This window comes from Eriocheir sinensis, chromosome 9, assembly GCF_024679095.1.
Source record: "Eriocheir sinensis breed Jianghai 21 chromosome 9, ASM2467909v1, whole genome shotgun sequence".
Lineage (NCBI taxonomy): Eukaryota > Metazoa > Arthropoda > Malacostraca > Decapoda > Varunidae > Eriocheir > Eriocheir sinensis.
In genome coordinates, this window is record NC_066517.1 from 16,228,857 (window position 1) to 16,256,083 (window position 27,227).

General features: G+C 43.2%; 1 protein-coding gene and 1 long non-coding RNA gene across 5 annotated transcripts in view; one reads left to right on the forward strand and one right to left on the reverse strand.

Annotated features, from left to right (window-relative positions):
• LOC126996005 (thioester-containing protein 1 allele S3-like) overlaps nucleotides 1–25,719 on the forward strand; it is a 54,536-nt gene extending 28,817 nt beyond the window's left edge. Inside the window, exons 4-30 of one of the 4 annotated variants that reach the window (XM_050855986.1) lie at nucleotides 1,811–2,035; nucleotides 4,021–4,271; nucleotides 7,159–7,317; nucleotides 8,250–8,421; nucleotides 8,770–9,051; nucleotides 9,965–10,006; nucleotides 10,373–10,506; nucleotides 11,040–11,160; nucleotides 11,381–11,524; nucleotides 11,723–11,857; nucleotides 12,322–12,376; nucleotides 13,002–13,149; nucleotides 15,016–15,133; nucleotides 15,740–15,929; nucleotides 16,244–16,404; nucleotides 16,707–16,845; nucleotides 16,985–17,103; nucleotides 17,334–17,473; nucleotides 18,896–19,115; nucleotides 19,583–19,763; nucleotides 20,033–20,229; nucleotides 20,412–20,561; nucleotides 20,717–20,895; nucleotides 21,126–21,211; nucleotides 21,570–21,749; nucleotides 22,437–22,558; nucleotides 23,856–25,719. In XM_050855986.1, coding sequence (XP_050711943.1) covers nucleotides 1,811–2,035; nucleotides 4,021–4,271; nucleotides 7,159–7,317; nucleotides 8,250–8,421; nucleotides 8,770–9,051; nucleotides 9,965–10,006; nucleotides 10,373–10,506; nucleotides 11,040–11,160; nucleotides 11,381–11,524; nucleotides 11,723–11,857; nucleotides 12,322–12,376; nucleotides 13,002–13,149; nucleotides 15,016–15,133; nucleotides 15,740–15,929; nucleotides 16,244–16,404; nucleotides 16,707–16,845; nucleotides 16,985–17,103; nucleotides 17,334–17,473; nucleotides 18,896–19,115; nucleotides 19,583–19,763; nucleotides 20,033–20,229; nucleotides 20,412–20,561; nucleotides 20,717–20,895; nucleotides 21,126–21,211; nucleotides 21,570–21,749; nucleotides 22,437–22,558; nucleotides 23,856–23,972 — 4,167 coding nt within the window. In that variant the 3' untranslated portion in view covers nucleotides 23,973–25,719. Of the gene's footprint in view, nucleotides 1–1,810; nucleotides 2,036–4,020; nucleotides 4,272–7,158; nucleotides 7,318–8,249; nucleotides 8,422–8,769; nucleotides 9,052–9,964; nucleotides 10,007–10,372; nucleotides 10,507–11,039; nucleotides 11,161–11,380; nucleotides 11,525–11,722; nucleotides 11,858–12,321; nucleotides 12,377–13,001; nucleotides 13,150–14,209; nucleotides 14,499–15,015; nucleotides 15,134–15,739; nucleotides 15,930–16,243; nucleotides 16,405–16,706; nucleotides 16,846–16,984; nucleotides 17,104–17,333; nucleotides 17,474–18,895; nucleotides 19,116–19,582; nucleotides 19,764–20,032; nucleotides 20,230–20,411; nucleotides 20,562–20,716; nucleotides 20,896–21,125; nucleotides 21,212–21,569; nucleotides 21,750–22,436; nucleotides 22,559–23,855 lie in introns of all 4 variants that reach the window. The other 3 variants (XM_050855984.1, XM_050855987.1, XM_050855985.1) reach the window with 3 other exon arrangements.
• Nucleotides 19,049–24,065, reverse strand: LOC126996006 (uncharacterized). Its single transcript, XR_007750869.1, has 3 exons — nucleotides 23,974–24,065; nucleotides 20,693–20,886; nucleotides 19,049–19,196 (listed from the first exon to the last, which is right to left on the reverse strand). It is a non-coding gene; the product is annotated as an uncharacterized LOC126996006 (long non-coding RNA).
• Nucleotides 25,720–27,227: the final 1,508 nt, after the last annotated feature.

Here is a 27,227-nt window from a genome sequence, read left to right on the forward strand (position 1 = left end):
CCTCCCTTGATCCGTTTTTTCACCCTTGCACCCGTCATTCCTCCCTTGATCCGTTTTTTCACCCTTGCACCCGTCATTCCTACCTTGATCCGTTTTTTCACCCTTGCACCCGTCCGTCCTACCTTGATCCGTTTTTTCACCTTGCACCGTCATTCATCTCTTTATACGTTTTTTCACCCTTGCACCCGTCTTTCATCTATTTATCCTTTTTTTCACCCTTGCACCCGTCATTCCTCCCTTGATCCGTTTTTTTCACCCTTGCACCCGTCATTCATCTCTTGATCCGTTTTTTCACCCATGCACCGTCGTTCCTCCTTGATCCGTTTTTTCACCCTTGCACCGTCATTCCTTCCTTGATCCGTTTTTTCACCTTGCACCCGTCATTCCTCCCTTGATCCGTTTTTTCACCGTGGCACCCGTCTTTCATCCCTTGATCCGTTTTTTCACCCTTGCACCCGTCATTCATCTCTTGATCCGTTTTTTCACCCTTGCACCCGTCATTCCTCCCTTGATCCGTTTTTTCACCCTTGCACCCGTCATTCCTCCCTTGATCCGTTTTTTCACCCTTGCACCCGTCATTCCTTCCTTGATCCGTTTTTTCACCCTTGCACCCGTCATTCCTCCCTTGATCCGTTTTTTTCACCCTTGCACCCGTCATTCCTCCCTTGACCCGTTTTTTTTCACCCTTGCACCTGTCATTCCTCCCTTGATCCGTTTTTTCACCCTTGCACCCGTCATTCCTCCCTTGATCCGTTTTTTTCACCCTTGCACCAGTCATTCCTCCCTTGATCCGTTTTTTTTCACCCTTGCACCTGTCATTCCTCCCTTGATCCGTTTTTTTCACCCTTTGCACCCGTCATTCCTCCCTTAATCCGTTTTTTTCACCCTTGCACCCGTCATTCCTGCCTTGATCCGTTTTTTTTCACCCTTGCACCCGTCATTCCTCCCTTGATCCGTTTTTTTCACCCTTGCACCCGTCATTCCTCCCTTGATCCGTTTTTTTCACCCTTGCACCCGTCATTCCTCCCTTGATCCGTTTTTTTCACCCTTGCACCCGTCATTCCTCCCTTGATCCGTTTTTTCACCCTTGCACCCGTCATTCCTCCCTTGATCCGTTTTTTCACCCTTGCACCCGTCATTCATCTCTTGATCCGTTTTTTCACCCTTGCACCCGTCATTCCTACCTTGATCCGATTTTTCACCCTTGCACCGTCATTCCTCCTTGATCCGTTTTTTCACCTTGCACCCGTCATTCCTCCCTTGATCCGTGTTTTTCACCCTTGCACCCGTCATTCCTCCCTTGATCCGTTTTTTTCACCCTTGCACCCGTCGACTCCTTCCTTGATCCGTTTTTTTCACCCTTGCACCCGTCATTTCTCCCTTGATCCGTTTTTTCACCCTTGCACCCGTCATTCCTCCCTTGATCCGTTTTTTCACCCTTGCACCCGTCATTCCTCCCTTGATCCGTTTTTTCACCCTTGCACCCGTCATTCATCTCTTGATCCGTTTTTTCACCCTTGCACCCGTCATTCCTCCCTTGATCCGTTTTTTTACCCTTGCACCCGTCATTCATCCCTTGATCCGTTTTTTCACCCTTGCACCCGTCATTCATCCCTTGATCCGTTTTTTTACCCTTGCACCCGTCATTCATCCCTTGATCCGTTTTTTCACCCTTGCACCCGTCATTCCTTCCTTGATCCGTTTTTTCACCCTTGCACCCGTCATTCCTTCCTTGATCCGTTTTTTCACCCTTGCACCCGTCATTCCTCCCTTGATCCGTTTTTTCACCCTTGCACCCGCTCCCCCGCAGATCGGCGAGCTGGGCCCCGGGCAGTACAACCTCTCCGTGTCGGGCTCCGGGGCGCTCACCTTCCGCAACACGACGGAGCTCCAGCATGTGCACAAGTCCTACTCGGTGTTCATCCAGACCGACAAGACCATCTACAAGCCCGGGGACCTCATGCGCTTCCGCGTGGTGGTGGTCAACCCGCACCTCAGGCCATCTGTCACCGGCGCCATTGATGTCTATGTTACGGTAAGGGAGAGACAGACAGCAGGGGAAGGCAGACAGGAAAGTAAAAGCAGTTATGAGACAGGAAATAAGTGGAGAATGATAGATTTACGGTATGAGAGAGACAGACATATACCTACAGATAGATATTTAAAAGAAAGGTAAGGATAAAAAAGTAGAGATAGGAAGACAAGGAAAGATTTAGAGGGCAGTTATGAGGTAAAAATGAGTGGACTACGCTTGGAAGGTGATGGAGGAAGCAGAGAGATAGATTTACGGTAAGATATAGGCAGACACAGACAGAGAATGAGAAAAAGAGTGGCAGATAGGAAGATAAGGAAAGATCGAGAAGATACAGGTAGTTGTGAAAGGAGAGGTAGGCGAATAAGGGCATGTGGAAAGGTTTATTGGGCTAAGAACAATGGAAGGAAGAAGGAAGTGTGGAAAGAGGTGAAAAAAATTGAGGTGACACATTGGATCCAGACAACAGAGACAGGGAGAGCGATTGAATACGGCAATGGAATAACGAGTGGAATGGAAGGAATAGCTAGACATGTGGATGGAAGAGGAAATTGAAGAAGGGGAGGATGGTAAGACGGGTGGAGGAGGAAGTGTGGAGAGGTTGAGGTCGAAAGGGTGGAGGGCAAACAGGAATGATATGAGAAAAAAAACAACAACCGTGACAAAGATTGGTAGAGATTGAGAACCAAGGAGAAATGAGAAGATAAGACAGCTTAGTGAATAGGATGGACTCGATAAAAAAGGAAGAATATGAAAACACGGAAGACAGAGATGGATCGAGATTGAGAACTTGAGAGAAGGATGAAAAAGAAAAGACAACCAAATGTATACGAGATTCAATGAAAAGACAACCAAATGTATATGAGATTCGATAAGTTAAAACAATAAAAAGAGGAAATGATGTGAGAAGCAAGGATAAGAAGCGAAAAAACAACAACTATTGAAAAACTAATGGTGATGGAAGAAGAGGCCTAGCTACAGGAAGGGATGGCTGAAAAGTAATGATAGGGAGGATGACACATAAGGGAAGGGAAGACGTGGGAATGTCGTAAGGGGAAGGGAAGGTAATAGAGAGTGGGCGTGGACGAGAGGGAAAGGGAGGGTCTAAGGTGATACAGGTGTGGTTTTGCCCGTATTAGGTTGTCTTTGGTTACGTAAGCACCGCCTCGCTGTTAGGGTTATGTAAACCGGACGATGGTGGAATAGTTTTAGCTTGTTATGGTGTTCGTTTTATTGAGACTTCCAAAATGTTGTCAGAATTAGACTCCATGAAGATTTAAGCGATTCGGTGAGAGATTAGATGACATTCACATTAGGAAATCAATAAATAGAAGCGAAATATAGAAAAAAGTTTCGATATAAGGTTAGAAATAAGTTATGAGCCCCAGAATTCACGAGTCAACGATTGCGTGTTTCACGACTTCAGAGAGGTTCGATTCAACGCGGTTCGCCCACTGTCAAGGTCGTGATCTTATCAAGTTACGGAGCTACGTGACTGCTGGACTAAAGTAGCTCTTCTCAGGCTCCTCCTTGACTATAAACACGCATATAAGGTAGAGACAATACGAGCAGGAGGATAGACAAGTGTTAAAATGCGATACGTAACAAAACTGGCACACGCGGCTTCGATCTCTATGCCGAATCTTGAGTGGTCGTTTCAGCATTTCTTCTCCGAATATCAAGTACCCAGTCTAGTCATCTCATCAAATAAATCATACATATATTAGTGTTATACCTTAAAAATACCCAGAGGTAACATGATACGCTTCATATATATTAAAAAGAAGGATATATTGTGCTTTTTAGACCGAGTAGCTATTCATGTAACATCTAGCAGGGTGGGTTATGATGTGTCTGCTTAAGAGATGGTAGCCCAAATCTTTCTTCTACTTGTTTGAGAACAGGAGAGCAGTTGATTAAGAGACGAGATATCAACGTGTTAATAAAACCAATCAATCTTTTGACCGGATCCTCGAATGGTCTTCCAGGACGGCGCCGGGAACAGGGTGAGGCAATGGAAACGGGTCTTTACCAACCGCGGGGTGTGGTCTGGAGAGCTACAGCTGGCTGATGAACCTGTGCTTGGGGACTGGAACATCACGGTGGAGGTGCTGGGCCAGACTACCTCCAGGACCGTCCAGGTGGCTTATTACATGCTGCCCAAGTTTGAGGTGATCGTGACCCTACCCGAGTATGCGACCTTCGATCAGGGCGAGATGGTGGCCACGGTGGAGGCGAAGTAAGTGTGGTAGTTATAGTTTGTCAAGTTAGTTTAGCCCGTTTCTCTGCGTTCATCTCATTCCTCTATCTCATTTCTTTACCAGCCTCTATCTTCTCTGTTTAAAATTCTCTCTATGCCTCCCATCTTTTCATATCTTGCTTCTCTGCTAGCTTCTATTTCTTCGTATTTCTTCTCATTTCTTTGCTAACTTCCTTTTCTTCCTTTTCCTTCTCTCATTTATTTGGTAGCTCCCCTTTCTTCCTCTTCCTTCTCTCATTTATTTGCTAGCTCCCCTTTCTTCCTCTTCCTTCTCTCATTTATTTGGTATAGCTCCCCTTTCTTCCTCTTCCTTCTCTCATTTATTTGGTAGCTCCCCTTTCTTCCTCTTCCTTCTCTCATTTGGTAGCTCCCCTTTCTTCCTCTTCCTTCTCTCATATATTTGCTAGCTCACTTCTCTTCTTTTCCCTTATCATTTCTTTGCTAGCTTCCCTTCCTCCCATCTCTCACTCTGCTAGTCTTCTCTGTTTTACACTTTCTTTTCTCAACCTTTCCCTTCCTGCCCCATTCTTTGACAGCTAATCTCGTTCTCATCTCCATCTCTCATTGTAACATCCTCTTTTTACATCGGCCATTCTTCCCCCGCCCTCCTTTATCTCAAGAGCTGATCTATGGGTTGGAAGATAATTATTTTCTTTTCACCAGAAGTGGGTTAGACATTATATAATATACATGTTCTTTAATGTGTAGCTAGTTTTTTTGTTGTTGTTTGTGTGTGTGTGTGGTTAAGCTTCTTTGTACCACCATGTGTTTTACAGAGGAGCAGGCTATTGTGTTTCAGTTCCCACGGGTTAATTACTCCTATTGTCTGAAGCCTTGTCCAGTCATTCTATTGTGTATGGCTTTTTAGGTTCTGTCTCTAGCTATACCTCAACTTGCATTCTTAATAGTTTGCTCTACAGTGATAGCATGAGCTTTTTACGCATGTTATCAATATCATCAAAGTTCATAAGTCAGATTTGAATAGCAATGTAATGAAGAGTTAGTTAAGTAGATATCTTTTTCTTTCATTCATGGTTTCTTTGTGTATAATATTACCTTATATAAATCTCTTCCCTCGTTTTTTCAGCATCTCCTCCTATCCAGAATACACCTGTGAGAGTATAATATTACCTTTCCTTATATAAATCTCTTCCCTCTTTTCTCAGTATCTCCTTTCCAGAATACACCCGTGACAACATTAAATCAACATCCTCCTTTCTCTCATCCCCAACCCTTCTCCATTTTCTCCTTTTCTTTATTGTACGTTACACCTGGTTACACCCATATACACCCTACATTTTCCTCCCGCTTCCCCTTATACAGCAGACTACAACTTTCTCCTCCACCAGCCACAGTAATTATTAAATCTTCTTCCCTATAGATCCACTCTCTAATGCCATTCTCATTTGCTAAGCTTAGTATACTATCTATTATTCTATCTATCTGTAAATTCTTCTCAGTGTATTTACCTTTATCTATGGCTATCTTTCTATCTACTTATTAACCTTTATACCTCAATGCTTTTCTCTTTTGTTAAGCTCAGTATATCAACTTTTCTATCTATCAATTTATCCTTCTCTTAATGTAGTAATTACCTTTATCTGTCTATCTGTTAACCTTCTTACTGATTGTCTAATGACCTCTCTTTGCCTGTGTCTATGTACCTATCTCTTTTTCTGTCTATTTGCTTGCCTATCTATTTCTATCTGTCCATCTGTCTCTCTACCTGTCTACATACTTTTTAATAACTTCCCCTATTCATTTGTTTGTTTATATATATGTCTCTCCATCTGGACTTCCATCTTAACCTTTCTACAGCCTTTTATATGTTCCTCCTCCTTTTCCTCCTCTTCATGATTATACACTACCACAAGATACATGTATACTTCTCCTCCTCCTCCACTACCACAAGATACATGTATACTTCTCCTCCTCCTCCACTACCACAAGATACATGTATACTTCTCCTCCTCCACTACCACAAGATACATGTATACTCCTCCTCCTCCACTACCACAAGATACATGTATACTTCTCCTCCTCCACTACCACAAGATACATGTATACTTCTCCTCCTCCACTACCACAAGATACATGTATACTTCTCCTCCTCCTCCACTACCACAAGATACATGTATACTCCTCCTCCTCCACTACCACAAGATACATGTATACTCCTCCTCCTCCTCCACTACCACAAGATACATGTATACTCCTCCTCCTCCACTACCACAAGATACATGTATACTCCTCCTCCTCCACTACCACAAGATACATGTATACTTCTCCTCCTCCTCCACTACCACAAGATACATGTATACTCCTCCTCCTCCTCCACTACCACAAGATACATGTATACTCCTCCTCCTCCTCCACTACCACAAGATACATGTATACTTCTCCTCCTCCACTACCACAAGATACATGTATACTTCTCCTCCTCCACTACCACAAGATTCATGTATACTTCTCCTCCTCCTCCACTACCACAAGATTCATGTATACTTCTCCTCCTCCTCCACTACCACAAGATACATGTATACTCCTTCTCCTCCTCCACTACCACAAGATACATGTATACTCCTCCTCCTCCTCCACTACCACAAGATACATGTATACTCCTCCTCCTCCTCCACTACCACAAGATACATGTATACTTCTCCTCCTCCACTACCACAAGATACATGTATACTTCTCCTCCTCCACTACCACAAGATTCATGTATACTTCTCCTCCTCCTCCACTACCACAAGATACATGTATACTCCTCCTCCTCCTCCTCCACTACCACAAGAAATACCTCCACACCCCTTTCATAGCATCCACCTACTTCCACTCCTAATTAACCGCCCCTTCCCTCCACCAGATACACCTATGGGAAGGCAGTGAAGGGGGAGGTCACATTACAAGTAACCCCCACCTACAAGTACGGCTACCTGCAGGCGCCCTACGATGACCCTATTCGCGTGGTCAAGCAGATCAAGGGCAAGACTGACCTCACAATTGACCTTCAGGGTGACGCCAGGTGAGAATGGGCCAGAGGTAATGTGAGAGAAGGACAAATTAACATAAGTGGTTTTGATCAAGTACTTTACCTTTTCTCATTAAGATTGCTATGTTAAGGCAGTTCTAGGGCAAGACTGACCTCATTATTGACCTTCAGGGTGATGCCAGGTGAGAATGGGCCAGAAGTAATGTGAGAGAAGGACAAATTAACACAAGTGGTTTTGATCAAGTACTTTAACTTTACTCATTAAGATTGCTATGTTAAGGCAGTTCTAGGGCAAGACTGACCTCATTACTGACCTTTAGAATGATGCCAGGTCAGTACAGGTCAGAGTTAAAAGGTGAGGGAACGAGTAAGACAGAGGAGGATTGTCAAAGGTAATATTAACCTGGTAGCAGCGGGGATTATGTTTCTTAATGGTCCCTCCAAGTGAGAAAAATGAGAAAAAATCACCCCTCACACAAACCATTTCCTAACATATATCAAAGCATTTGTGATCAGAGTATGTATCATCTATTTTGGGGGGTTTAAATCATGGCACAAATTTGGCCCGTCGCTGCTACACGGTAAAGCCACAAATTTGGCCCGTCGCTGCTCCACGGTAAAGCCACAAATTTGGCCCGTCGCTGCTACACGGTAAAGCCACAAATTTGGCCCGTCGCTGCTCCACGGTAAAACCACAAATTTGGCCCGTCGCTGCTACCAGGTTAAGTATCTTTTAGGAGAGGATGTCAGAGAAAGATGATTCCTTGACAGGGAGGAAGAGGGAGAGTATGAAGATGATGTAAGAGCTTTAAAAGATGTTATCAAAAAAGGAATGAAAGGGGAAAGAGAAAAGGGTGTTCACTGGAGAAAGCTGAGAAGAGGCAACCAGGAAATATGGAAAAGGGAGGAAGCCAAAGAAGGGTGTGAAACAAACTCTCACACACACCTTCCTCCTCCTCCCACAGACTCAAGGGAGACTATGCACGCGAGATTGAGGTCACGGCGTACGTCAAGGAGGAGCTGACGGGGCGGGTGCAGAACGCCACCTCCCATGTCACTGTCTACCGCTACCCCTACCGCCTCTCCCTCGTCCGCACCTCTGACTCCTTCAAGCCCGGACTGAAGTACACCGCCTTCGTGAGTACATTTTTTTTGTGTGTGTGCGTATGTGTTTTTGTTCTGCGGCATTATTATCTGTTGTTTTTTATCCTTTTTTTAACTTGTTTTTATATCTGGGCAGTTATTTTTTTACCTGTTGTTTATCTGTTTGTCATTCTTCCTGTTTTTTTACCTTTTTTTTTTACTCCTTTTTTTAGTGACTTATTGGGCCCTTTTGTATACCTGCAAGTTAAGTGTACTTTTTCAATAGCATCAAAAATACATCCATCTATCTACAACCCTTTCATCAACTCTTCCTCTTCCTATTCATTCTTGTCTTATCTATACATTCTATTTATTTGCATATTTTTATCTTTCCAACAACAGCTCAAGGTGGCATACCAAGACGACACTCCCATCACAGCCGGGGAGGTCACCGTGCGTCACTCTTTCACCCGCGACCCCAACGGCTTCAAGGAGGAGGTGCACCAGATCCCTGAATCGGGCATCATCACCCTGGATTTCCTGCCACCACTGAATGATGAAGTGGTGAGCCTGGCCCTGGAGGCACGCTACAAGGACCTGACGCACTGGCTCGGGGACATCGTCAGAGCCCAGAGCCCCAGCAACTCCTTCCTTCAGGCGACACTCCTCACGCAGAACCCCAGGGTGAGAGAGAGAGAGAGAGAGAGAGAGAGAGAGAGAGAGAGAGTGAGAGTGAGAGGTGTGTATCAATCAAACCAATTCTTGACCTCTTGCCTGTTCAAATACCTCCACAGACAAATCCATGCATGCAAAATCTCATGATGTAGTTTGAGTGTTACTATGCCACTAGTCTCTGCACTGTGTTTACTGTTTTTGCACACACAGTTGTTGTTCTGCCCACTACTCTTAATGACACTTGTTTTCTCATCTATTAGTTTCATTAGTATTACACACAAATGTTGGAAATGTGAAGTGTGTGTGTGTGTGTGTGTGTGTGTGTGTGTGTTTATTATAAGTGACTTGAGCATGACTGTCCACTCGTAGTGTTTAAAATTCATCGACCTTGTTTGTCTGTCACCTTGAGCATCAGTCTGTCATTTAATATTTATGTTTCAATCTTGATGTTTCATTTAGCTAAAGTTCTTTTTATAATTTATTTTCTCAATACCTCAACCATATTTTCATTTTTCAATTTCCCTGTAAATTTCTGTAGAATTTTTTAATACCTTGCTCTTTTAGACAGTCATTTTTATCTCAGTACTCCTTGTCTAAAATTTATATACTTTTTATTTGTATTTGAGTCTTTCCAAATGATGATGAAGGATAAAACTATTTTTTGATAGGTAACTCCTCTAAGGGGGTTGATGATTCTTTTTATTAACTTACTAGATTGTATTCCTAATCTTTTACTTTGAATCTTTTAAATTTTTACTGATATCTACTGAACCTGAGTGTCGTAATCAATCTCACCATTACTCACCTGTCACTGTGTAACTCCAAGATCACTTGTTTCTGTGTGTTTCTCACCTTGACCTCACCTTGCATGATGCTGCATGACCTAACCCTTCTTGACCCCCTGTTTGCCACCCTCATGCAGGTGGGACAGGAGGTGGAGCTCTCCCTGGTCACCACTGAACCGGTATGTTCCCCTTCCTCCAATATCCTGTCACCCCTTCCTTTCTCACTTCATCCCTCACCCTCCTCCTCCTCCCTACTTCCCTCCTCACCCTGTGTAATCCCTTCCTTCCACACCTTTGATTGTTACACCATGTCAAAGTATTATAATCTCATTTTCCACAGGTTGTCAAAATAATAATAAGTCCTAATAGTTTTGTATTAATATGAATTCATGTAATATCACAACTTACCTTCAGTTCATTGTAAACAAAGGTCTGACTCACCAGCCAAACTCAAGGTAAAATTTTAAAGAAAGACTAGAATGGAGGATAACTAATGATCTATATGAAGGGGCTGACCGAGTGCTTGTATCCCTGTGTTGGTGCAGACCGGCGGGGAGATTCTGATTGGCCTCAACGCCACGCAGCCGATGGTCTACTTCGTGTACCAAGTGATGGGGCGCGGAGACGTGGTGTTTGGCGAGACGCTCCAGGCACACCAGGGCACCACGCACACCTTCAGGTAAACTTCCTTTGCCTCCCGCCTGCAGTGATGTTGTAAAGATTACCTCTCCGGATCTTCTTCATTCTCTTCACCTCCTCTATTGCTCGTTATTGGGATTGTGAATGTGTTGAATGGGATGTGTGGGATCTTTCCATTGTTTGTTGACACTTATACAAAGGATTGGATTGTTATTATTAGTCATAGTTATCTGTATTATTAGAGATTTTATTAGCATTTATTTTCCCTTCCATATGTTGCATTTAATTATTTTGTCTTTAAAACTATAGTTGATTGAAAATACGTATCCATTTTCTTCCTTCGGGTAGTGCTCCCAATGCCATACTACTCTGACATACTTCTTTCTTGACCTTCCCTTACTTATGGTGCCGTTCTTTGTGTGAGCTTGTTTTAAAGTACCAAAACAGCATCTTTTAAGTACTGTTTCCAGAGCCATAAATCTGAGGTACTGTGAATCCATTACATTGATTATACACATGTTTGCAGACTTCCTTTTGACTTCCTAAGATATTTAATGTGTGTTCATGGCATAGGTTCCTGGCCACTCGAGACATGGCTCCTCGCGCCCGCCTCTTGGTCTACTACATGCGAGCTGATGGGGAGGTGGTGGCTGACTCCCTCCACTTCGCTGTGGGGGGTGCCATTCAGAATGAGGTAAGTGGGGGAACCTCTTGGCCCCATTCTACTGTGTGTATAACGGTTCCTGTGGTGCTGAGGATGTTGTGATATTCATGGGCACCAGTGACATAATTGTTTCTGTAAATGACAACTGTTACAAAACATTATTGTTCATGTTACTATAATTGTTTGTAACTTATGCAGTGTTGATTCAAAATAATGAAATGCATTTTATTGTGATGCCATCGTGTTGCAGGTGACGGTGAACCTGACGCCTAACCTGGTGGATGCTGGCGGCGAGGTGGACATCATCGTGACCACCAAACCCAATGCCTTTGTGGGGGTGTTGGCGGTGGATCAGCGCGCCCTCATGGTGGGCACTAACAACCACTTCACTCAGGTCAGTCCCTTAGCCCAGGAGTTATTTGTATCCCCCATGAGTCAGTCTCCCTTCACAGGTCACAGGTGTATATCATGAGCTGTTTTTGAGTGTATGATTAGAATTTTTACTTCAGTGTGCCTGTCTGTACTAAATTGAGATGTACATATATTTTTTATGTTTATTACTACAACACATGATATTGCATGTTTATTGCAGGAGGAAGTAATTGAAGAGCTTGAAAGTTATGACCCAGGGAGGAGGAACCTGGATGCTCCGTGGCACAACCTTCACCGCCGCAAACGTGCACTCTTCAACTGGATGGGCACCACCACCACCGCTGATGTCTTCAAGGTCATTCATCTGCCCTTTCTGCCTCTCATCTCCTGATCAATAATACTTCACAGACTTTTCCCATCCCAGCCCTTGAGCTTAGTGCTAACCCTTCCCAATTTTGTTCTCATCTTTTTAACTCTAGCATTGCACCACTACTATTTGTTAAACTTTTGCCTACCTCCTCTTATTTCCCTAACTTAGTTAAAGTTAGTTTCCAATCATAAGTGTCATATTTCCCCATTTGGGGCCTGCAATATTCATGTTTTGTTTTGAAGAAATTTTTTCTTAACCTGGGGTGTCATCATATGGGATTATCAGTTTGTTGTGCCCCCTCATTTTTCACTTGTGCTCCCTCAGGGACACCACCAAAAGATGGGGTCCAAGGAGTGGTAGGGTCCAAACTTTTCACAATTAATTTCTCAAAATGCTGTGTATAATCAAGTCCAGACTCAGCACTACATGTGAGTATTTTGTTGTTACAGAATGCTGGACTTGTGGTGCTGACAAATGGATACATACACGACTTCAACCCATTCTGTGAGTACCTCTGTGGGACACCTGTTGGCCAATAATAGATTTCTTATCTTCAGTGACAATAGCAGACAGTATTATCATTGTGTTTTGATACTTATTGTTTTGTGAATGTGTTTGACAGATGTATAACATATACTTGCCTCTCTTTTAAGTGCCAGATGTCACTGTGTAACTCATTGTCAATAACTTATCCATTTTCTCTTTATAGGCTTCAATCTTAATGATGAATCATTTTTATATCAGATAAAACTGAGAATAAGCTACTTTATTGTAGAAAGGAATATTAACACATAACATTCCATAATATATGATATAAGATTGCTTTGCTGCATGTTATTTTAGTCACAAGGAAATGCATTAATATTATTTACCTGCACATGAAACAAAGTCTAGTCTAGTGGTAACTAACTCACTTGAGGTGATGCTTTAGTCTGCTTAGCCTAGGAATGTTTTAGGAGGACTGCTCTAACCAAACCTCAGCCGGGGTAATGGATCTGCCTTGCCATTCATCCCATTGAGTGCATGGTGTGTCAACAGAGGAGCCGTGCATCACAGGGAGTGGTTCGCCTCAGCACAACTGCTGCCTAATGACTTACTAATGCTGCACTAACTCCCCCACCCACCTTAGTGTACTACCGGACGATAATGGATGATCCCAGAGACCTCAGGGCCATGGAGTCTAACCTGCCTGAAGCAACAGTGGCGGCTGGCCCTCAAACTCCCGCCCCGCGCACCAATTTCCCCGTCACGTGGCTCTTCTCCCATGCCGACTCAGGGTATGAACCCCACACTGCTACTACAGCACAGTCATTCTTCTGCAGCACTCTATGACTTTGTCATCAAGTCTGAGCTCCTCGTTCTGCTCCAGACTTTGTATTACAAAAAGGTTCCTTTTCCTCCTAAATTTGCTATCAAAGCTCTTTCTCATTTTCCTTTCCAAAATTCTATCAGTCTATCCTTTCAGTTTCATCTCCTCATTTTCACTGCAAATTTCATTGATATTCATAACTTTTCAAAGTTGAATTCATGAAAATGTGGTGTCATGAATGTGCTACTGAATGTTCATTTGGAGCGACACACCTTTGAAGATTCCCTAAAATGTCTGTATCTCGACACGTTTCCATACCAAATATTTTACTTGGTCAGCAAACAAGATGTGAAACCTTGTCCGACAAGAAACAAAATTGTTCTCCCTTTAGAGTGCTCAAAGAACAAAGCAAAGTGTCTCAACATCATAATGGACACTGAAGTGTTTTAACACAAAGGAAGGGAAAGTTAGTGGTTACAGAAATACTAGTCAAGATACTTGCAGGTAAGTGAAGCACTGGCTGAGGTGAACTCTGGTGCTTGGCAGGAACCTGATGCACCGTCCACTAAAAAGGTGACACTAATCCAACCTCAAGACCACCTGACTGCCTGACTTCCCACAGTGTGTGTGCAAGCATGGATGTGTCTGCTGTGTTAACAGGGAAGATCTCACAGGTGTATGTGAAACTTCTGAAATTTTGGATGTGGCAAGTCACCTACTCGATGCTTCAGTGATGTAAGTTTTAACAATACTAGTGTGGCCTCTTGCTTGCACTCTTCACACATGTTTGTGCACATTTAGATGGTGCCTAGAACGTCTGTGATGTTCCTAAGTGGACAAACCGCCTGTTGCTTGTACTTAACCTAGTGATGCGATGGCAGTAGGGAGGCAAGCTTAGCAAGTGGAGGCATGGCTGGCTAACCTGGTGGAGGCTTGGGCTTGGTGGAGGCACTCAAGTGATGTGCGGCTTAGTGAGTGGAGGAAGGAGGGTACCCAGGCTCACTTCGCTGCCCCACCCCGCCCCACAGTGACTGGCAACCTGCCACCCGGTGATGGCCCCATTGACGGCTCTCAGTGGGACCCCTTCCGTCGCCCCGCTGCCATCAATGGATCCTTCGGCCGCCAGTTTGCCCCCGTCGATGCCTCCACCGTCCGCCCTGACCTTGGCCCTGGCGTGGCTTACAATTCCCCCACCCGGCCTCCCCTGGCAGGACCCTACGCCTTCTCCTACTTGCCGCCTCCACCTGACTCCCGTCCTCGACTGTACCTCAACCAGCACATCCCGCCCACCTGGCTCTTCATTGATGCCGAGACAAAGTGTGTCCCTCTCCTCTCCTCCTTGGTCTCCTTGACTGCCCTCCCTTTCATGACCTTAATGTGACCACACTCATCCCTGACCCTTCTGACCTGACGGATAAACAAGTTACATGTGAAGAACTGACTCCACATGAACTGGATTGACGGTGCTGACCCAGACTAACCTGACACGGAAACAAGGAAATGGAAGTGAACAGAACATGGGCAGTCAAAGAATGGAAGGGTGGCCATTCTTACATCTTATAATCAATATAAGTTTCCTTTGAATGTTTACCTCTGTATAAGAACTTTTTCATACATCACATTTCTTCATTTACATTTATCATCAGCTTATTCTTTTTCGTGATCATGTTATAGTTAAATAAATATAAATGTTGAATTATATCACCTCTTTAATTTTGGTGTGAATGATTGTGGAATTAGTCTTTGTGGCCTCAGCTTCAAGAGGACCAACCCCATGTTACATAAGTGTTTCTCTTTGTGGCTGTTTGTGACGCTGTGGTGTGTGTGTCGGCAGGTTCAATGGTGTGGTGAGGCTCCGGGAGAAGGCGCCCGATGCCATCACCTCCTACATGGTCTCTGCCTTCGCCATTGATGACTTGTATGGCCTGGGTGTGACGGAGCAGCCAAACAAGGTCAGTCTCCAAGCAGGTTTCCATCGTAGACAGAAAAAAACTTGAATATGGTCATGGCTTCTTTCTGCCTCCATATTTTTGCCCTTTAATGCTGAAGATAATACTTCTCTTATTCTTTTTCCTTCATTCAGAGTCTGACATAAATAGATGATCTTTCTTAACCCGATAGCAGTGACGGGCCAAATTTGTGGCTTTACCGTGTAGCAGCGACGGGCCAAATTTGTGCCATGATATAAACCCCCCAAAATAGATGATACATAATCTGATCACAAATGCTTTGATATTTATTATGAAATGGTTTGTGTGAGGGGTGATTTTTTCTCATTTTTCTCACTTGGTGGGACCGTTAAGAAATATGATCCCCGCTGCTACCGGGTTAAGTAATACTTCTTTCTTTTGCCTTTTATTCCTCCAATCAGTGTCTTACATAAGTGAATCTTTTTTTTTTTTTTTTAGCTAATTGTTCTTTTTATTCTTTTTGATTAATTCTTCTTTTTTTTCTTTTTTTCCTCCATTCAGTGTCTTACATAAATGAATCCTTTTTTTTTAGGTAATAGTTCTCTTTTTCTTACTTTTTATTTACTCTCTTTTACTTCTTCCTCCCAGCTGCGTGTGTTCCGCCCATTCTTCGTGTCCATGCACCTCCCAGCAGCTGGCGTGGTGCGCGGCGAGGCGGTGGCTGTGGAGATGGTGGTGTTCAACTACGGGGACCAGCAAGTCACGGCTCAGGTCACCCTCGCCAATCCCAACGGAGACTTCCTGTTTGCTGACTTTGCCAACGAGATCGACCAAGGCTGTGAGTAACTGCAGGAACATGGAGAGAAAAAGATTTGTGAGGATGTAGTTAGTGTATCATCATCTTATTTTCATGTTAAGACCCATAGTGCAATGTTACCATGAGCGCTATTAATGTGTTCAGGTAATGTGCTTGTTTTTACTAGTTTTATGAGGCTGTATGTGCTTGAATGTGTCAGACTTGTTCTCCTAATGTATGTTTTATCATATTTACTGTTTACTAGTATTGATAAAGTTGAATGTTACGGCAATGTGCTGTATTATGCGTGCCCCCATCTTTCTCTAATCTTATGGTTCCTTCTTCTCCCCTCACAGCCCCATCAGGAAGCAAGAGCCGGGAGATCGTCATTGCCTCCGGTTCTGGGGTCAGTGTGAGCTTCATGGTGGTGCCTCAGACCCTCGGCAACATCCCCATCACTGTCCGAGCCAACACCCCCACAGCTGCCGATGTGGTCACCAAGCAGCTTCTTGTAAAGGTATAATAGGAGTGGTTGTTAAGTGGTATGAAGTGGTATTAGAGGAAGGAAGTTGTTAATCTTTCTATTTGTGTGTTTAGGTTCACTTAAGGTTTCTTCTATCAGGTTTTTATTTTTTACATGTAAGTATTTACCACTTAATTAATGCTGTTTTCTTGCATATCATTTGACTCTTTCTTATTTTATTCCTGTTCATGTAGTCTGTATTTCTACTTTTACAGTTCATTCTAATTTGCATTCGATTAACTTTTTCCTCTTCCTTTCCTTTTTGTATTCCTAAAACCCTACTTTTCCTTTCCCAGCCTGAGGGCAGCAGACAGACCGTTAACAAGGCCATGCTGATTGACCTCCGGAGCGAGCCAACCTTCTCCGCCACCGTCAACATCACCACACCACCCAACATTGTCAATGGGTCTAAGGCCATCTCAGTCACCCTCATTGGTAAGCCCAGTTATCTTTTTGTACATGCAAAGTTCAATTTCTTATGTGGTTGGAGAAGTAGAAATACCCCTCATGATATATACAAATGAGTCAACACAGCCCATGTTTTGCACGTCTCAATGTTTGTGTTGTGTGCCAGGTGACTTGCTGGGGCCTGCAGTGAGTGACCTGCAGAGAGTGGTGGAGCTGCCAACAGGCTGTGGAGAACAAAACATGGCCAAGCTGGTGCCCAACATTGTGGTCATGGAGTACCTCAAGGTGAGACACCAACCATATATGTATGTTATCTATGAATTTGTCTTATTTTAATTTGCTCCTTCATATTTTATCTTCACACTTATTTGCAGATAAAAGGGTAATTATCCTTATGCTTTCTATGCAAAAAGAGCAACATGACTTGTCTGGTGTAGTCATGTAATTAATTGTAAGGGTTTTCAAATTCAGTTCAGTTTATTGTAAGGTTCACATGTTCTGAAACCATTTCACAGAACAAGAATCAGCTGGATGAAGCGCTTCAGGGCCGAGCCAAGAGGCACATGGAGACAGGTTACCAGCAGCAGCTCAACTACCGCCACAAAGACGGCTCATTCAGTGCCTTTGGGAGCCGGGACAAGTCGGGCAGCACCTGGTCTGTGGATTGTCTTTCGTTCTTTTGTTTTATAAAGATTTTAATGCTTAGTGCTACTATGTTTATTAATAGTAATTTCTGGTGGTTGGTTGGTTGGTTAGTTAAGTTGCCATTATAGAATTGATTTGTATTTATTATTCATAATACAAAAACTTAACTTAGATGGTAGGATTGACTTTTTCGGTTTTAACCCATAAACTGCGCAATTAAAATTCGGGAATAGCTCCTGGGTGGAAAAAATTTTTTAGTATTACAACACCCAAGAGAGACATGTTGAGCACCAAATAGTGCAAAAAAAATAATAATTCACTTAATGTGGCAATGATGGCGCGATAAAGGTTGCGGATATGAGGCGACCTTGGGAGCGTTGGTAGTGACGGGGTAGATAGGACGGTGGCAGAGGGAAGATGACACACGGCACAGTCACGTCTGAACATTCTCTTGCCACTAATTATTCATTCCAGTTACAACAAACAAAATATATATCACAGGAAACATCACTTTGTCAATTTCGATAATCAACCTCTTGTGCATCATTATCAAGAGACCAGTCATTAGTCACACCAGCAATATTTCTGTCAAAGTTATGAATGTCTGGCACAAAATCTGATCCATCAGACCAGACGAATGGAGTACGCGTTGTCTCGCGTCTTTGAGGCTCCTGTTCTCCCTCTGCCTCCCCCTCCTCTCCCAGCTGACACCCATCCCTCACTCAGTTCATTAGCCGAGTCTTCTCCTATACCCCCACTGTCATTTTCCTCATCTTTCTGCCACTCTGGATCATCAGACAGAGATGACAGTGATTCATCAGGGTCTACTAGCATTGGTAAAAATTTTGTTGGTGTCAGTGGCCGAGTAGGCTGCCTGGCAGCGCGTCTGTGACCTTGAGGGCCAGAAACATGCTTACGCTTGCCACGCTTCCTCAAACCAGCTGAATCTGATGGCTGAATACAATCTGAATCACTGTCACTTTCAGATTTATCTACTACAATCTTTCTCTTTACCAATACTTTCTTTTTACCACCTCCCATGCCTCCCCCACGGTCATGACTGCAGGAGCTATGGGGCTGGTTAGCATCAGTAGATGACATACATCTACTCTCCATGACTGCTAAAGAGCAACTAATATGACGATGGTGACAACATGGTGCGAAAGAGGGATGATGTTGCTACACGATGTTCATTGGAATATACTTTAGCATCGCGGGAAATATAAATATCCACCTTGGAACATGCGTCATCTTAAGATGTCTGGCGCAGTCTAACTCATAGCATCTTAAGATGTCTGGCACAGTTTACGGGTTAAAAAGATAAATAAATACTCTCTCAAAGAACCCATAGCTTTCTAGTTCTGAATGCTTTGAAGGACTCAAATGAAGGACAAGATTTTAAAGCAAATTAATTCCCTCCTAACCACCCCAGGCTGACTGCTTTTGTGGCCAAGTCCCTCACTGAGGCTGGGAGACACATTGAGGTGGAGCCCGAGGTGGTGGCCAAGGCTGTGGAGTGGTTGATGCAGCAGCAGGCAGTGGACGGCAGCTTCCCTGAGGTGGGAATTGTGGTCAACGAAGCCATGCAGGGAGGGGCAGCCTTTGGGTCAGCACTCACCGCCTATGTGGTCATGGCGCTCCTCACCACACAGGTATTGCTGACTCTTCCATTCCACCTCCACTGTCACTGTATTGGATGGCACTGAAGGAGGACTTTTTTTCACCAAATAAATCTGAAAATCAGTTTCTTATATGTTTAAGGGTAGACTTTGGGTTGCCTGGAAGCAGAGGGTTGGCCAGGCAATATCACGGTAACTGGGAAAGGAAGTCTAGCTTTTAAAAGTCAGTTTATTTAACTTGCAGTCTAAGCAGAATTTAAATATGTGGGTGATATTTATAAGGAATGTAAAGAACAAGTGCTTGATCATTGAATTAATTGATAAATTATCATCGCTGCCTGAATTAAATTTGTAATCAAAGTAAAACAGGAAAATTAGGCAAATTAGATATACAAACACTTAATACTGATGAAGTAAATTAGTCTGTCATTGATAAATTGGTAGCTGACAAAGTTTGCTTCCCCTGAGAACTAAGCTAACCCACCATAATGCTGCCCCAGAACCCACCCACGGCACGCGTCAAAAACAGCATCAACAAAGGGTTGGACTTCCTGGCCACCAGACTGGATGACATTCAAGATCTGTACAGCCTCACCCTCACCACCTACGCCTTCCACCTGGCTGAACATGCACACAAGGATGCCGCCTTCTACAAGCTGGAGAGCTTGGCTAAAGTGAAAGGTGAACAGGCATCCCCTGCCCTCTTTACATCCCACACACATGCATATTAATATTTTATGATGTTATGGCACAGACACCCACCCACATGCACCCAGATTCACATTGGAATGCAGTTTCAGGACTGTACAAAAAAAAAAGATTTTTAAAGCATCCAAGCAATGTGGCTCAAATTCGTAAGCAAAGCAAAGCTAATTTTTCCACTCCAATGCAGAGCAAGTGAGGTCAAGTCTGATTTATCTCTAATGCCAAGATGTTTCTTCAATCCTCAGAGAATGAGAAGTGGTGGGAATCTGAGCCACTGAACAAGACTGTGGAAACTGTGGTGGATGCCACATCTCTGGATGTGGAGACAACCGGGTACGCCCTACTTATCTATGTTCACCGCACCCTCACCCAGGACGCCATACCCATCATGCGCTGGCTGGTGAGGCAACGAAACCAGCACGGAGGGTTCCAGAGCACCCAGGTGAGGTTATCTAAAGTTAATAATATTTAACCATATGGAATAATGGCAGTAGGTACAGTTGTATTTTGCAAGCATGTAAAAACATATGACTACAAGTTAGTCAAAAATACTACCATTTTGTAATCTAAATTTGCACACATCAACATATTCCCAGAATACCACTAACACAAATCCATTTTCAGGACACTGTGGTGGGTTTGTCTGGCCTAGCAGGGTTGGCTGAAAGACTTGCCACCAGAAACCCACAAGTCAACCTGCGACTTATCTATGGTGCACGGGGCAAGAACCTGCAGGTGAACCGTGGCAACGCAATGATGCTGCAGCGTGTCGAGGTGAGTCAGCTCTGGGCCCATAGTTTGGTTTAATCTACAGGACCACGTGTTTTAATCATTGCATGTCAAATGAGTAACTGAAAACTCAAATGACAAGTGATAATTCTTACTCTACCTAAGACAACCATTACCTGACCCTTCTGCATCACCAACAGCTGCCAAGTGACACAGAGACGGTGCAGATGAGTGGCAGCGGATCTGGAGTAGCACTGGTGCAGGTGACGTACCACTACAACGTGAAGGTGACGGGGCCCAAGCCGGCCTTCTCCCTCGACCCACAACTGGACCTGGCCACCACGGACACCAATCGCCTCAGACTTACATCCTGTATTGGGTAAGATTACAGAGTTTTAACACATTGAAGAAATTCATATAATTTTGAGTCTAATTTCAGTATACAAATTTTATTGGTTACATAATATTAAATTTGCAGATTGCATTCCTGTACTTTGTGGGAGGTAAAGCCAAGTGTTGTTTATGCAGTATGCATGTAAAAGGTGGAGATGGAGGAAGTTGGAAAGGATATAAAGAAGCACCAAATGTAATTAAAAGTCTCTCCCTCAGGTACACTGCCGGGAACGCAAGCAACATGGCAGTGATGGACGTGTCACTCCCTTCAGGCTACATCTTGGACAATGACCTCATCCCAGGCAAGTAGCAAACATCACATTTATATTGAGGGTGGTCTCTAGTCAGGTCTCTCAGCATGGCATGACCCCAGATAGACTGACATGAGTGGCAGCTCAACCTTAAGACACTGTGGTCTAAACAATGATGGCTGAAAATTTGCTAGCCATCACTAAGACATGGTATTATTCATGACTTCAGTCGCACGCTCTCTAATAGTATAAATAACTTTCCAGGACCTGTATGAACAAAAGTAGGAGATAAGTGAAAAAAGTTTTAATGTGTTAAAAACTCAAAAGCTGAAGACCTTTGGTGGCATGTGAATTACTCATTAATCTAAGGCTCAAGGACTTCCCTAACATGACAGTGCTTATCTTACAGGACTGTATGACTACGAGGGTGTGAAATTGGTGGAGAAGAAGCCCGACAGCTCTGGGGTCCTGGTGTATTTTGACTACCTGACTCCTGTGGAGGTGTGTCCCACTGTGACTGCCTATCGAGTCAACAAGGTGGCCTTCCAGAAGCGCTCTGCAGTCAGGGTGTACGACTACTATGACACATGTGAGTTGCACTCTGGATAAACATCATATTGCCATTGTGGATGCATATTCTAAATGCATGGAAAACATTTATATACTTAAAACTACATTCAATCAAATCTTTACATTTGAAGGAAGCTGCATATAACTATAGTTGCAGCACACAAGTCTGAGGAGTGCATTATCATGCTCTGGTAACCTGCCGTCACATAGCGTACACTGATTTCATGGACGATATGTAATACACATGGGAAACAGTTCTCAATATCAGTAAAATCCAGGTAACAATGATGAATACCATCAATTATTTACAATTTTGGGTTTTAAAATCATTAATACTGTCACAGACAGCTGTTTTGTTGATTTATATATTAAGATCACTAATTATGCTTGTCAAAAGCCCTGGTGCCACCCTCCACTGATAAAAGTAGGAGTGCCAACCTTTAAATCAACAAAACTACTGTCTGAGATAGTATCACTAATTTGAAACTCAAAATAATTTTGACCATGGTTGAATTAAATCAACAGTATTCCTCATTGTTGCCTGCGTATTATTGATGCTGAGAAAGGTTTGTAGGCTACTGTATTATCCATGAAATCAGACATGCTGTGTGACAGAAGGATGCTAGAGCAAAATAATGTACGTACACCTTAGGACTCTTTCACCTTGACTCTAGTATAATTTCCTAACCTATTCTTGTTTTCACAGCCCGCCAGGCTCGTCAGTTCTACCGCCCCTTGCCGGCCACCCTCTGTGATATCTGTGACCTGGACGAGTGTGACCCCAGCCAGTGTGAGGAGCAGATCATTGAGCTCAACCGTCAGCTGCAGGTAAGAAAACACAACCCTCATGCCAGGGCCGTCAGTACCTATCTTATCGTTACAGGATTATCAAACTACATTTTGACAAATACAGTAATACCCTGCTCTACACCATTCGACATGTGTTATATTTGACTTGCACCAGAGTAAATTTTTGTTCAGCATTTGCTATTATGTTCAACTTTATGCTACTCAGCAATGTAGGCTATGCCAGACAGAGGATGTGAGGCCAGTCAGTCAAACAAACAAAACAAAGAATAAACTCAAAACTCCTGAACCCTCATTTCGGGCAAGAGGACTGGGGTGGCTCATTTGTTGTTCAGTCTTACAGACACATGGAATAGTTAACCCCAAACATTACAATAGGTCTTGACTCAGAAAATTCATACATGCTCCCTTACTAATGAGACTTTCTATACAACAAAGTGAGGTCATTCTTTGTTGATTTGTACCATAAGGTGCTGGCTATTATGTATTTGAATAAATACCCTAAAGTTAACCTAGCCTAACAAAACCCCAAACAGAAAATTCATATATGCTTCCTTACCAATATGGCTTTCTGTACAACAAAGTGAGGTTATTCTTTGTTGATAAGTACCATACGTTGCTGGCTATCATGTGTTTAAAGATACCCCAAACTTAATCTAACAAAATCACAAAAAGTTATATGTCGACTCAAAAATTATATATTCTTCCTTACTGACTGAGTGAGGTCATTCTTTGTTATTTTTTGCCATAAACTGTTGCCTGTTATGTGTTTGAAGATGCCCTAAACTTAACCTAACAAAACTACAAAAAGTTACCATAAGTCTTGACTCAAAAATCATCTTCCTTACTAAATGGCCATCTATATAACACAGTGAAGGCTTTCTTTGTTAATTTATGCTATTCGTGTCTGGATATCATGTGTAACCCTAGTCAGTGGCATTCCACATGTTGTGTTTATTCTACAGTTTTAAGCCATATTTCAATTGTTTTGTTGTTTGACTGGCCCCATGTCTGTTTATTCTGGCATGGGCTATGATGCTGAATGGCGTAAAGTTGATCATTATATATGATCGACTTTCACTGAGCAAAACTTTACTCTAGAACAGTGATGTAAAGATTAATTTGTAAGGCATTATGTCTTGTTGAAAGAAGAATATTAATTTAGCTTTAGTGGACTGAGTAAATGTCAAACAAGACTGATGGAGGGATTAAAACTGACTATTTTTGCCTACCATGCACTATAAAATATTTATAAAGCGTGTCCCAGAACAAGGATTCCCTATATCTTTGAATTATGTGTGTCTTTCATTATACACAGGACCCTGAAGATGTTGAGCGACCTGCCACAGTGCTAGAAATTGACGCTGGCCAGGCACTCAACCCCACCTTGGCCCTCATCTTCATAACCCTGCTGATGGCCTTCCTCCAGCACTAACCTGTTGCTGCACCCCAATCTGGTCCTTTCTGTTCCCTCCTCAACAACACCGGGTGGATTCTGGCCACAGGTTGTGAGGCAGCAATTTTTGTACTGGAAGCAAATTGCCACATCAAGTCCTTGATCTATGATTGATTTTTAGAATATAAATTGAATGAGTATTGCTGTATTTAAGTGAAATTTCAAACTATTTTTATATATAATTGTACCAATTATTACCTTTTATGATTTGTAATTATATCTTTTAATTGACAATAACTAAAAGTAAGCAAGGGGATTTGAAAAATTAATGTATAGCAGTAGGAAACTGGGGGCAATAGTGTAAGTTATGACTGAGGAAGGAACTCACTGTATATAGTCAAAGCCGTTGTAAATAGTGTGGGTCCTCCACAGTGCTGACACAAGCTTGACAGGGCTGCAGGAGTTGGGTGCCAAGGGATGTGTTCACCATTTGGTGGAGGCCTGAGCACCCTCCAGGCTGGGATGGGGTTGTCACATGGAGGCTCAAAATACTGCGCTTGTCAATTATATCTGCAACATGTAAAGTTACAGTTTGACATGATTCTTAGGGAATCATTCAGGGTCATGACATTAACACGATATACAAACATGGAAGTGAGCATTTTCAATCATGCTGTAATTGTGTAAAGAGTCAGACAGGGAACAAGGGATGGCAAGGTGTTGGGAGCCACTGTCTTGTGGTGGCTGGAGGTCCTCAGTGTCTGCCACACAGCACGACACACACTGCCACGGGGTGCCCCACGGCACTGTGCTGAGGCCTCGGCCTCGGGAAGCTTTTACTCACAACTGACTCTTTGCATCCAAGGCTAAGCTTACTCATGAGTTCTTTAAACTGGGTAAACCCAGACATACTAACTACTTAATCAGTGGCTAGGTTGATGCAGCCATCATGAATTCCTTTAAAGTCACAAAAACAGGAACTCTTATATTATGACTGCTGGAAATCCTATTCATTGTATCAAGCTTTAATGTGTCAGGATGCAATGCATTCTGTGTATGTGTGATATGCATGTGTTTTGCATGATGAGCTTTAGCTGCACTCAAAGTTCTTTAACACCTTATCAAGATTAATCTATCATTACCTTTGAATAGCATTCATGGCAGTCCATTGTTCATTCTTAAAGTATGCATTGTAAGTAGTTGTGTAAGATGTACAATGAGAAGGAAGTAGTGTTGTGGAATTTAGACTGCATTCAAAGCCTTTACATTAAACCGACACTATAAATAGCAAAGAAATTTGCATCGAGTCTTATGGATAAAGCTGGAAACAAAGTACACGTGTTCTGGCCAAGGCACAGTGCATGCAGCTAGCAATGCCAATCACAACAAGGTGGAAGGTTTGGGTGTGGTGGAAGCTTTAAGTGGATATGAGAATGGATAAAATATTGGTTTAAAAAAATGTATACATGTGCTGAAAGTTTTTGTACCTGTAACTCATTGGCAGTGTTGAAGAGGCATGTCTTGGTGTGTTGCGATGCAGAGCCTCTTGGGGGGCCTGGCTGTGTTGTGATGAATGGCAGTGCTCGCCCAGGCTTTGGCCAATGCCTCTTAACTATTTGCTTGTGTTGTGCCTTCATTATTCCGTCCATTTCCCTTTGCTGTGTGTGAATGATGTGCTCAAATGTCGCTCCTGTCCGTCCAACACGCTGAAAACTAACGACTTGAGGCATCGTACTGGTGTATTACCGTGGTTAATAATTTATAATAAACTATACATGTTTTCAAATTGTTTGGTTACCCACTGAAGAGTAAGCACTAAGCTGCAGTTACGTACATCACAGAACATCAGTAAGTCTCATATTCTGAGTCACTGCACATGCATCACAGATCAAGCCTCCTACGCCTCGCATGTGAGATGAAAAGTGTGCATATATATGCAAGGGGACGACTGTGGAGAGAGAGAATGGAATTGGCAGTCTGAAAAGTTAAAATTGTAGCGTGTAGTCGTGGATGATAATGATCCGAAACAGTGATGGAGTTGGTTAATGGAAAGCATTTAGGTAGAGTGATGATAATGAATTAAAGTGTGGGGACGTTGGTTAACGGGGAGTACCTCGGCAGAATAGTAATTAGACACTAATGAAGTTGGTTCTAAGAAGGTAATAACTCCGACCACTCTATAAAGGGGTTGCACGTGACGTCATCAGCAGCGATCAGCTGATCACTTCTCAGCTGCCCTGCAAAGGTCCACCATTTTGGGAGGCACATATTTACCGCAAGAGAGGTCCTCAGCTTTTCCCTGCCATGTTACTGTGTTGGTGCTTGTGTTAGTGGCCCATCTATTACTGTGTTGGTGTGTATGTGTTAGTGTCCATCTATTACTGTGTGGGTGTGGGTGTTGGTGTGCATCTGTTACTGTGTGGGTGTCAGTGTCCATCTATTACTGTGTGGGTGTGGGTGTTAGTGTCCATCTATTACTGTGTGGGTGTGGGTGTTAGTGGCCCATCTATTACTGTGTGGGTGTGAGTGTTAGTGTCCATCTATTACTGTGTGGGTGTTAGTGTCCATCTGTTACTGTGTGGGTGGGTGTGTTAGTGTCCATCTATTACTGTGTGGGTGTTAGTGTATCTATTACTGTGTGGGTGTGGGTTTTAGTGGCCCATCTATTACTGTTACTGATAGGTGCTACACTGCCACTCGCGGTTGGTAGCCAGGGGCTGCCAAGTATAGGTCAGTGGGCTTTTTGCGAACCCCTTGCGTTCTTATGCTCTTACTAAACACCGCCCGGGGATGCCCGGGTTAAATTAGTCATATATTCATTGTTCTTATCAAATATATCTTGAAGTTTGATAATAAATGTATATACTGTATGTCCATCATCATTTGGCAGCAATGGATAGTTATATAACGAAGCCTAGCCTCACTGTCCAGATTTTTTGCATATTCACTTAGATTGTTGTATGAAGACGGGAGGCACGAGCCAGCCATCATCAGGGGGCAGGGGCTCAGCTGATCGCTCTTGCCTCCCAAAATGCGGACTTTTTTCTAAAACAAAAGCGAAGCGGTGTGACCGTGTGACGTCACTCAGTGCAACCCCTCTATACCTTGTTTCCTAATCACACTATGTACTGCCTGGGGATTGGGATGACATGTTTCTCCCTTCTCCTTTGTTGTTTACTTGCAACAATAAACTATCAAGCAATCAATGTTTTCATCTTCAATTCCGTACTGGTTCACCTCCGTCGCTTTCTCATATCCCTTGTAATTTTCTGCAACAATAAACCTTAATCACTT